At 36.0% G+C, this 12,153-nt stretch overlaps 1 protein-coding gene across 43 annotated transcripts in view; it reads left to right on the top strand.

Moving 5' to 3' along the window:
* LOC18440454 (Pseudouridine synthase family protein) overlaps window positions 1-12,153 on the top strand; it is a 104,669-nt gene that overhangs the window by 67,784 nt on the left and 24,732 nt on the right. For 28 of the 43 annotated variants that reach the window (XR_016061245.1, XR_016061235.1, XR_016061238.1 and 25 more), the window contains 2 exons: window positions 10,566-10,659; window positions 11,066-11,159. Coding sequence is in view for 31 of the 43 variants with exons in the window: in XM_011627346.3 (XP_011625648.2) it covers window positions 10,566-10,659; window positions 11,066-11,159 (188 nt within the window). In the remaining 12 variants the exon portion in view is untranslated. The remainder of the gene's footprint in view (window positions 1-10,565; window positions 10,660-11,065; window positions 11,160-12,153) is intronic. The other 15 variants (XR_016061240.1, XR_016061243.1, XR_016061242.1 and 12 more) reach the window with 2 other exon arrangements.

The raw sequence follows: 12,153 nt of genomic DNA, 5'->3' as shown, positions 1-12,153 counted from the left end.
TAATAATATACAGATCGAGGTTCTATAAATAATCAGTATATAATCAGAGTATATAATTCTTATATGCAGATTTTATACTTAATTAGTGTTTACCAGTAATATCAGTGTACTGATTAATTAATGTTATCAGTCTACCTATATAGAGTATAAAAGTTAATAATATACAGATTATGAGGTTATATTAACAGTATACTGAAGTATATTATAAAATATTTAACAAATTCACAGTACATTGATTTACGATACACTGAAAATATTCTATTAATTAACACCACAGTAACAGCATACTGTTTAATTAGTACAGTGATTAACAATATACTCCTTATGTGTATACAGATTAACAATACGTATATACAAAATATCTAAAGTTTGAAAGCCCTAAAACCTTCAAAATGCTCTGATATAAGATGTTTATCAAACTAATCTGTTTGTCAGAGCATAATCAGATTATTAGTATGTCAATAATAAATGGTGCTGAAACATAACAAAAATTCAAAGTCCCTGGAATCTTCAAAATGCTTTGATGTGAAAACTAAAAACCTAGTATTCAATATGCTACTAAAAATGAAAACCAAAACCCTAATATCTTAAAAATTTGAAACCCTAAATAAATAGACCAAATCTGCAAATCAGGAAAGGAGAGAGAAAGTGTCCTACCTTGCAGAGAAGAGAGAGATTTGAGAGAGACACGAGTTTGTAGCAGAGGAGGGAGAGGGAGATCTCCAGTGAAAGTAGTAGTTGAAGAGAGAGAAGAGAGGGCCTTTCCTAAGAGAGAGAAGAGAAAATGGGGCAAATTGAGCGTAGGGACTCCCAAGGGGAGGGCCTTGGCTGATGCACTAATAGCCGACTAATATCCCCCTTCAGCTGAGCCACTCCTCCTCCCCCCCCTCCCCCCTCCCAAAAAAAAAATACAAACAATACAAACAGACAGGGGACGCGTTGCTCCAAGTAAGAAAGTTCTGGAAGGTATTAGGAAGGAGATAAATTATATTTTCTTCTAGAGTAGAGATATATAAATTATTATTCTTTTTGAGAATTGAGATAAATAAATTAATTTTTATCCTTATACATCATTGGGCCATGGGTAGCCTAGGGGCTTGGCTGAGGTACGAATAACTGGCCTAGGGGGCCGGTCCTTGCCCTAGGGATTCGAGGATCGCACTTTCTAAACCATTGATTATCAATGCAATCAGGATTGGTACCAATCCTCTATTTTATGATTGGACAAAGCATATTTAGGCTGATTGTCATTCCATTCTAGATAGATTTGCTTGTGGCCTTCTCAATTTATAATTCCTTTAACGATCAACTTCTTGACCAATTTACCAAAGCGCTTTTCTAAATGATGACATGATTAATTTATGAGCAAAATGTCTATCATCTTTATGGTGCTCCGGTTTGAGGGGAGTTGTGAAGATGTATCTCAGTCTTGTATTTGTAGCCTGTGTAGTTTCTTAATTGATTTGTGGGTACTGTTGTCATATTATTGTACGTACATGGGTATTTATGTACTTTGTACAACCTTGACATGTGTATATATGGGGATTAATTCCTAATTCTAATGAGTGAGAATTTTATCCAAGTTTCTCTGATTCTGGTAGTGACATCATTGTTGTGGTCAAGTTATAAGGACTTCTGAGAGAGAGATTGACGTTAGGTAGAAAAAGCTAGTTAGTTCTCTTGTGGATCCGATGATTCATCTGAATTTAGGATGCAGGAAGTCCTACATGGGTGATGCTCTATCACCATGTAGCAAGGTAGTTGAGTTTGGCTTTCGTTTAGTATAGGTTAGGGGAAGGAGTAGTGACATAAAGGGTTGGTAATTCCATACAACGACACAATTTTGATGAGAAGAATTGAGTTTCCACTTGAAGTGAGAAGGTGCCCACCAGCCATGGCATCCAGGGCAACCAGACTGTCAAAGACCATCATTTACATGGAGACTTAACACTTTAATTAGAATTGCCTCTTGTTTGTTCCAGGTTTGGAAACTAAAGCGAACTAGGTTTTGTGTCATCGAAAGCAAGAGACTAGGACTTCTAGTTTTCGGAGCTCAAGGTTTAGAGTGTTTGATGACTACCATCAAAGGCCTCAATGTAATCTAGATCTTTGTTCTTGAGGTCTTGGACTTTCTGTGCCATAGGAGATTTGAGCAAGAGAGTTGTACAGGCCGATGTTCAGTAGGTGAATAGTTTTATATGCTCCCGGGCATATTCTCTTTAGACGTTTCATTGCCTGTTTCATATTTGACTATCTTCATGTTATGATTTGTCGGTTTACTTTTGGGTTCACGGATTCATAGTTGGAGGTATCAGGGGCTGGTGGCTAAGATCAACTTCATTTGGGTGGTAAGCAACCCTAGCCCAATGTTATTGGTTGCAAAATATCCAAGGGAAGGGGATGGAATACTAGCTCTTCTATAGGAAAATGCCTTATGTAATTTGAAGTTGTTTGTGAGAAAGCGTAGCATGTCTATTATACTGTATCTCATTTGTACACTTGTTAGGTTGTGGATTGCATTCTGCAAGATGTTATTGTACTTTAATATTACAAAGTTATTCTATGGTACGTTACATCACTCCCAATTAGCCTGCAAAGTTTGTTTTCATTTTACTAGAGCATGGTCTGTTGGCCTCAATCTGATAGATGCTTGAGGAACATATATCTTTTCTAGATAGTTAAGGGAACTGTGGGGGTAGCGTGGCATTCCCGCTCCGGAACCTTGATCCCACTGTTCCTCCTAGGGATCTCTTAGGGACCCTTGTTTTTCAATTTTGGGATCTCTCCCAAATAGAGGGGACATGTTCCAACCATTAGTGGATTCCAGTACTATTTCGAAATTGATTTTCGCTCCCATCAAACATGGTCCAAGGTTTTGGTACATTATAGTCTTGGGTTCCATACATGTGAAATCGACTTACAAAAATAGATGACTCCAGTTCCACTGTATATTTACACCTCTCTCTCTCCCAATTCCTACACCTCTCTCTCTCTCTCTCTCTCTCTCTCTCTCTCTCTCTCCCCCTTTATATTACTGACAAGTTGTATAACAGAGCAACAAATTCAATATTCATGTAAACAACAAGTTTTATAATAGAGCAACAAATTCAGTATCCGTGCTCTGATCAAATACCAGATTATCCAATAAAATTTCAAATCAAGACAAAGTAACCAACACAACATTCATATTTTGATCCTAAATCCAGATTTATCGCACAAATCTTAGAAATTCAATGCATCGAAATCCATGCAACATCCGTGTTTCAATCCAAATACCTGTTTATGACATAAATCACAAAATATATACGTAAAACAAAAAAAAAGCATTCATCTCGTCACTATCTCTCCACTCTCACTCTCTCTCCCTTGTTCTCACTCTCATTCTCACTCCTCCCTGTGCACACCTCTCTCTATTGCACACAACTTTCTCTCTCTACTGCGCACACACGCACACAACTCTCTCTACTGCACACACTCAACTCTCTCTACTGCACGCGCACACACACACATCTCTTTCCCTCTCTATCCACTGTGCACACATACACTCAACTCGCTCTCTCTCTCTCTTATGCACACACAAGAGTCATAGAAATACATTAGGAAAGAGCACAAGCGCACATACCTATAGCGTGGGAGAATTGGGAGGAGCAACTAGATTTACCAGAATGATCACCACAAGCTAATGGCGAAGGAGCTGTGTGGGCTGGTTTTGGGGTAGGGGGAATTGGGTAGGGAAGAGGGAATGTGGGGGGGGGGTGGTGGTTTACGTGTTGGTGATCTAATTGTGTACTTGTAGATTATTTTTTGGATTTATATGTAAGGAATATCTTGGTGGTCCGAGGGACTATGTTATTAAAGTTATACCTCTAATGGGATTTGGAGTATATAGAAGAATGGAGTACGTAAGTATATTATGGCTATCTAATATAGTGATTTATTCGTTTAGCATTTATCAAGTAGTATATAGGCACCTGATGTATCAAATTTTAGTAATATGCATTTAATTAAATAGGTTATGTCATACACATTAGATTTTGGACCAAGAACCATGGACTAAGTAGCCAAATAATCCATACTCTGTTGATTTATCAAGAATATAGGCATGTGTTGCATAAGAATATGGTTGGATGCACTTATTTAAGCATAGGATGTCATACATATTACATTTTGGACTATAGACCACAAACTATATAGTAATGTGCCTAAAAATATTTAATATTTCATCAAGTAGCATGTATGCCTAGAAATAGGGCACTATGGATTTATTTAATTAGATGTTGTCATACCCTAATATGTACATATTGGATTTTGAAGCATGGACTATGGACACATACAATAAGGTGTTCAGTAGTATTTCGCATTTATCAAGTAGCATGTAAGCATGTGATGTATAGAAATGGGGCACTATAGATTTATTTAACTAGAGGATAGGACTCGTTCCCTTAACCAATGGTAGTTGCGGACTTTGGAGCCAATCAATTGAGGACCTTGATTCTTATACTTGAAGAATCTCGATCTTAGAACAAGAGGAACCCCGGTTATGACAAACGGAAGCCTTGATCCCTTAACTAAGGGAACCCGTACTAGCTCTACTTAACCTTTTTTAATGTGTAGTGGAGCTTAGATTCTTGCCAATCAAAACTTCAAACCCATCGATATGGAATCTCACTCCCATAAACCTGAGGATCTCGTTCCCTCTCTTTTTTATTGTACAGACGCTGATCCCAAATGCAGGGAACTTTCGCAATAAGGCGGTTCGACGATTCTCAAACCCATCCCACTCCTGTAGCCAACAACTATGTTCTGCATGTTCTACTTTTTAGCAGCCGAATATCATTTTTCTTATTTATTTGTATTTAAACATTTCAACCTCAATAGTTCTATATAGAGAGATTAGATGATTTTTTGGGAGCACAATCTTCTACAGTAATGCTTTTGTCCAGTTATGCGAACCCTTACATGTTACTAAAATTAAAACCCTTAGCACTCGCAATTTCATTTTGTAACTTTATCACAATCAGTTTGATATATAGAAATTTTTGAAGTCTACAATTTGCTTTATTTGAATCTGATGCTGCTGTTTACCCAAAAATAAAAAATAAAAAATAAAAAAGAAAAGAATCTGATGCAACTGTTTCATGACTGATGAGGCAAAATTAAGAAGCTGCTGTTGATGTGTAAAATATGTACATTTGAAGCTCTTATCAGTTGAATCAGGGTTCTGGTGGAAGATGTCTTATGTTATTTGAAGTTATTAGGACCTGGGTAGTTTTTTAGGAGATCCTACAAATACATCAGAAGTCTTTGCCACATACATCTTTTCTCCTATGAGACTAACTCCATGGGATTTTCAAATGAACCTAATTCAGACCTCCTCCATGAATGCTAAATTTTCTCTGTTGGCTGCTCAATACTGTGGATCCTGTGATATCAAGGAATGTAATGAAGATTAAACAAGCATGCTTGGTATTGGAAATCTCAAGAAAAGACAACCAAGATATTGATTTATGTTTCTCCTTTAGCAAGTCTTATTTGTCATTAAGCAAGGGGATGTACCCATTTCTGGTTATTATAATATGAAAGCTGGCAATGTAGAACAAGCATGGTGTATGAATTAAAAAATTTTACTTCATTAATAATGGTAAGTCCACCTACATATGCCGCTTACAATTCAAATAACATAAAATAAAACCCTACTAATCTAAGGTTCTACTCTTACTGCAACATACAAACTTTTATTCTTCAAAGAAAGACAATTACAAATCAAAACTTGAATCAAGAACAAGGGAAGCCTTATTACTCGAAACAAGATGCCTCAGTATCACTTCCTAAGGACTTTGGGATAACTAAGGCCGGATCACCAAGTTCGATGGCACACTTATATCTATCCCTGCGGAATCCCCTTGAGATGGGGAGGTCTTATGGAAAACCTATAAATACTTGGGGCAAGATAGTATAACCAAGAAAACAACATGGATTTAGGGCTAGGCAACCCACCCTAGGCTTCCATGGATGGGACGTGCGACCCTAGGGTAAGAGGGCGAGAGAGAGAGAGGCATGAGAGAGAGAGATAAGAGAGGCTCTGATCTATTATCTTGAAAGGGGGTATGTCCCCCTATTTATAGTGGTGTCAGGTCTTGGGTTTGTCATGTTATTTGGGATTTTGTCTGGACTGTTGATCCGAGGTGATATGTGGGGTGATGAAGGGATTTAATTCTCAGCCCTCAATTCGTTAAATCAGCAATCATTGTTAAAGGAAGGATCTAGAATCATTATCCTATAGTTTGCTTAACCCATTCTCTCCTAATCCAAACATAGGAAAGTTCTCATCAAAAAGATTTTCCTTTATCATAAAATCATCTAGAAGGTTTCTAGAACTCCTTGACTTTCTAGAAGACTTTCTCGAGGTTTTACAAACTTTCCAAAACTCCTTTAACAAAATATCACATAATATTAAAAAAATTTAAAAAATAAGAAATATGGATCCACAATTGGCCTCATGCCCACACTAGCCAGGCATCCATACATGTGGGCCCTTGGTCACCATGTCCCATTGAGGCCTTACGTAATTTTGGTGGGTGCCCTCGAAGACTTTTTTAATTCCACAGGTACCCAACAAAACCCATGACACATAATCAATAGCACGGGCTCATGATTGATCCATTAAAGTTGGCCAATAAATAGCTTCAGACATTGGCCAATAAATAGCGTCAGACCCGAGTGAGTCACTACAAATATGCCCACACTCCCATTGGAGTACAAAATCACTATATTCATGAGTTTTTACTTGCTTTGTAGCTCCTTAAAGGCCACAAACCCGAACACAATAAGCTCAAATTTGTTCGAAATGTTCTGGATTCCTTTAGGCCAGTTGTCTATTGTGACAACTACAAATCTGGATGTACGTAAGTATGGAAAGAAATAAAACATGTTCGAACTATATTGAAAACCACCTAATATCAAGGTTCAACCTTACCTATCTACTATCCTATCAGCTGAGAACTGTCACACGGTTATGATGTCCTGAAAAAGTCATTAAATAGGATAATTTTGTTAGTCGAGGGGCACTTCTGCATAATACAGATTAACCATACTATTTGATAGAGGTGGAGGACATGGTGTGTCTCTTTATGGTAACGGTTGAGGCCTTGGTCATGGGCAATCGGCCTTTCTTCTCTCTTTTTTCTATGATAATTTTGGTCAAATTAATCTTGTTGGAATGCAATTTACCTTACGTTCCAATTCCATGATTTACTTGATCAGTTCCGAAAGAAGAAAAGAACTCCATGATTTACTTGATACAAAATCCTTGAACTGATGGAGGTCGCACCGGTCTTGTTAGATTTGTTTCCTTCCAGGTTGATGTTATGCTATAAGTCTATGGCATTGTTCTACCTTCAAGTTTCGTTTGGATGGACTTCTACTTCCAGCTAGTGTTCGTCTGGGCACCACTTACAGACTACTAGTGCTCTTATTATCTTTGATTTCATAAATTGATGGTTGCCCAGGGCCTTTGGATTACATGACTGAATTACTCGATTGTTCTTTTTCACATAACCATCTTATTTTTCTGTGGCTACAGTATATATATATATTTATATATATTTTTTTTCTTTTTTTGTGTAAAGTTAACTACATGTGGCTACAGTTAATTCTACAAGCAAACAAGAATTAGAACTGTAAAGGGCTTACTGTTCCACCTATCTTTTCTGTTTCCTTAATTGTTTCGTTCTTTGAAATAAAACCTAATTTTGCTCTCTCTTTTTTTTTAAAAAATAATAATATTTCCTTGTCAGCAAGAATAAATATCTGCAATAATAATTAAAAATATTAACATACATTTGAATGATATCTGTGCTGCAACCTATATTGAGGTGTTTGTAGTAGGGAGGCTTCACTTTCTCACTTTGTTTCTGAATATGAAAGCCTACTTAAGAGCATACTTTTCAGTTCCATTAGATTTTACAATAGTTAGGTTATCTGTGGTTACTCTTTTATATTTGATAATGGTTTTCATTTCTTTTTGCCTGTTGTCTCTTTAAGCATGATGGAATTTCTTTTACACCTCCTGGCCCTTGTGACGGCAAACACAAAAAGTTTGATTTTTGACCTCTTATTTTGCCATTATAATTCACTGTCCTGTCAGCTATGTGAAAGTCAATATTGTATTTTATTACTTTGGGAGAGAGTTCCGCAAAGATGGATTACATAAGTAACATGTATATTGTGGTCAGATATGAGCTTCTTTATCATATTGTCTATCTGATGGTAGCTGCTGAAGCCAAAATAAATATTTGTCTATTTTCTTCTTGGGGGGAAAAGGTCAGACATGAAAGGGATCTCAATCAGCCTCCATCCCACCATCTCATTCAATCTGTCTACAGCAGATCTAGAAGTCAATGCATCTGAATGACATAATAATAGGGGCTTTTGGTTCGTTTTCTAGCATTTGAAAGGGAAGATTGATGGAGGGAAAAATTGTACTTGTTTTAAATTTCTAATAAATTGTAAAGGATGTATATTTTGATTTTAGTTTTAGGATTTCTTTTGGGATTCTTGGGTTTTCTTATATTTTCTTTATTTACTATTCATGAGTACTATTTGGGGTTTTGTTCACAGGGGTATTTTTGAAATTTTAGTATTGTTTAAGGTGTATTTTAGAGTTTTCAATGTTACTTCGATCTCAAGTTAAATTAGAGTTTCATAGGCTTATAAAAGGTTGGATGTCATATTTTAGGAGGCAGATGTTATAGGAATGAATTTTATTATATGAAAGAAGAAAGTTATTCTCATGTCTTGATTTACAACCATGTTTTTTCTCTATTATTGCTTATTTTATTTGTTGAAGGTTCAGGAAAAGGGTGCATTCAATTTTCCACCTTTTATTCTTGTATCAAGTGGTATTAAAGCATGGTCGAGGACGGCTGGAGATTGTGATGGCTTGTCGTGGAGATCTTAGTCGTAGGGTTGCTGATTTGATTCAACTGCACAAGGAAATCAACAACTTGACGGAGAGGGTTACAAAGCTATTGTTGCGGAAGCAGGGCCAGCATCACTGCGCCCTAAATGAAGAGGATTATACTGGGATTGATCCAAATCATGAGGGTTTGTTTAGAGAATGGCAAGAATCAGAGTCCGACTCAAAGTTGGAGTGGAATGATGAAGTTACCTTCAACCATCCGTTCTATGCACACGCTTTGCATTGGGAGCCTCATGTTTGGAAGAATGGATCATGAGATTTAGTTGATCTTATATATTTGAAAGAGAATGAGGTTGATTTTTGTGTAGGTCATATCGAAAATCAGCAGGTTGTAGATTGAGATCTACCACCGATTTTTGATACATACTTAGATGATGAAGAAGATCTTGTAAGAGATGCAATCTATGATGATAATCAAGATTTCGTGGGTAAACTGATTTTTGACAGAGAAAGAGATGAAGATCTTAAAGATATCGAAGAGGTGGAGTATTTAGGAGATTTAGGGCATTAGGATCAAAGTAGTGCAGTGGAAGCATGTTCGACTCAAAATCTGCAAATTGTGGCCCTGGTTTCAGAGAGTAATGAGATAGATTTCGAAAAAGCCTTTAAAGTACAAAAACTTTGGTTTGAAGTTTCCTACATGATTTTCAATAGGAGCTCCAATATAGCCGAATTTGATAAATTTGCATCGATTCCTCAATATACATATCATAATACATTTCTGAGGAATTATTTTTAGTAGGAAAAATATTTAACCCAACAAAATAAAAGAAAGTTGAAGAAGGTGGTTTCGATGTTGAATTCATCTTAGCACACTTCAAAACTCGAGGACGAGTTTTCTTCAATCGGAGGAGAATGATGGAGGGCAAAATTATATTTATTTTTAATTTCTATCTAATTTTAAAGAATGTATATTTTTATTTTAGTTTTAGAATTTATTTTTAGGATTTCAAATTTTTTTTGGGATTCTAGGGTTTCGTATATTTTCTTTATTTTACTATTCATGAGTACTGTTCACATGTTACTGTTCATGCATTATGTTCACATGAGTATTTCTAGAATTTTATTCTTGTTTTAGGGGTACTTTAGAGTCTTAAATATTTAATTAGATCTTAAGTTAAATTAGGGTTTCATAGGCTTGTAGAAAGTTGAATATCATATTTTTGGAGGCAGATGTTATGAGAATGAATTTCATTTTATGATAGAAGAAAATTCTTCTTCTCTTGGCTTGATTTACAGCCACGTTTTTTCTCCACTATTGTTGATTTTACTTGTTTAAGGTTCAGGAAAAGGGGGGATTCAATTTCCCACCTTTTCTTCTAGCATCATTGATATATCTCTTTTCCTTCTATTGTTGCAGTGCTTCCTGCTGAAAATGAAATGCAGAGAGTAGCAATCAACCCATTAGATTGCCATATCTACTTGTACTTTAGGACATGTTATTTGAAACATACGTAGTTTCTTACACACATACTTGCACCAGAACACAGTTGATGATTTTTTCACTTTATATTTAGAATATTGTCTGTTATATTACTTCAATGCATAAATGTAGTAATCGATGTTTCAAAATATGATTGAACAGGGGATCCCCTTTATATAAGCAGTGGAGGTCCAAAGTGCTTTGAGTCTGAATCGAGTGTGGACATTATTGGTTTCAAGGGATTTGCACAAGACGGGTACTACATAATTTTAGTTTAAATTGAACTGAATCTTTCAGGGATCGTTGATATGATTAGATTTCTATAGTCAATTGTATTATTTTCTTGAAATTTTTGTTTATCCTTCAGCATAATCTTAAAATCTGTGAAGTGTATGTCTTAATTTTCTCCTTTGCATAAATAATGGTTGACAACAACTTTATTCATCTGGTTTGGACTTCTCTTTTTATTGATTAATATTCCATTGTTCTGGAAACCAAAAAATGGGATTGTGGAATGTTGAGCAGACCTATAGAATATTAGGATTTTTGTCTTGAAGGCCTCTCACCTGTTTCTTGTGTCAATCTTTTCTTATCCTTAAAAGAGTGACATTTTCTTCAAAAAACTTAGAATAAGTTAATCTTACTACTTTTTTTCCTTGAAGTGGACATTTGCGGCCATCAAAACCTGTTCCTGGTGATTGTGGTTATCACTTGCATGCACACCAGCTGGTACTCTACCACCCAACCGCATATGAGGTGCATATTGCATAAGTTTGTAGCATTTTGAAGCTTGCATGTTGCATAAGTTTGTAGCATTTTGAAGCTTACTTTTTTTTTGAAGTTTTGTCAATGTTTATGTTATATTGCTTGAAGTATACTCTACTTGTGATTGTCAAAGATGTATTTGAGACAGAGAGAAGCTTACTTTTTTGTGAGATTTATTAGTGTCTATGTTAATCTGCTTGAAGTATAATCTATTTGTGATTGTCAAAGATGTTTTTGAGAGAGAGAGAGAGAGAGAGAGAGAGAGAGAGAGAGATGAATAGAGAGTTGCATGAGAGAGTCCAATGAAGCTCATGCGTCTCTCATATCTTCTTTTATATTAATGAAATATCAAAAAGGCAATACTACCCATACAATTTAGAAATAGGACATTTAGGTCCTAATAACTTAACTGAAAGAGAAATAAAGATGAAGGGGATTTTTAATACTCCCCTCAAGCTACAACATAAAGTCGTCCATGCCCAACTTGGAACAACTTGATTGGAATAGATTACGACTGGGGTTTTTGGTGAAGATGTCTGCAGTTGATCCTTAGATTTCGCATACGAAGTAGACACCAGCTTACCGGTAACTTTCTCCTTTAGATTTCGCATACGAAGTAGACACCAGCTTACTAGTAACTTTCTCCTTAATAAAGTGATAGTCTACTTTAGTTTGCTTAGTTTTCTCATAAAACACTAGATTGCTTACTATATAGGTTGCAACTGTATTATTACAATACATCTTCATAGGCCTAGCAATAGTAAACCGCATCTCTGGCATCAATATCTTAAGCCACATCAATTCTCATGTAGTATGTACCAATGCTCTACAGTCAGTGTCTTTAGCTTTATTATCACAACATTTGTTTCTTACTTTTCCATGTAACGAAATTCCTCCAATAAATATACAACAACATGTGGTAGAGCGCCTGTAAGATTTAAGATGGACAACCTACCCAATAAGAATCAGAGCAACTCCCAATATT

The sequence above is a fragment of the Amborella trichopoda genome, chromosome 8 (assembly GCF_054954075.1).
Source record: "Amborella trichopoda isolate Santa Cruz 75 chromosome 8, AtrichopodaSantaCruz75HAP2 v2.0, whole genome shotgun sequence".
NCBI classification, from domain to species: Eukaryota; Viridiplantae; Streptophyta; class Magnoliopsida; order Amborellales; family Amborellaceae; genus Amborella; species Amborella trichopoda.
This window is presented reverse-complemented; position numbering and strand designations above follow the sequence as displayed.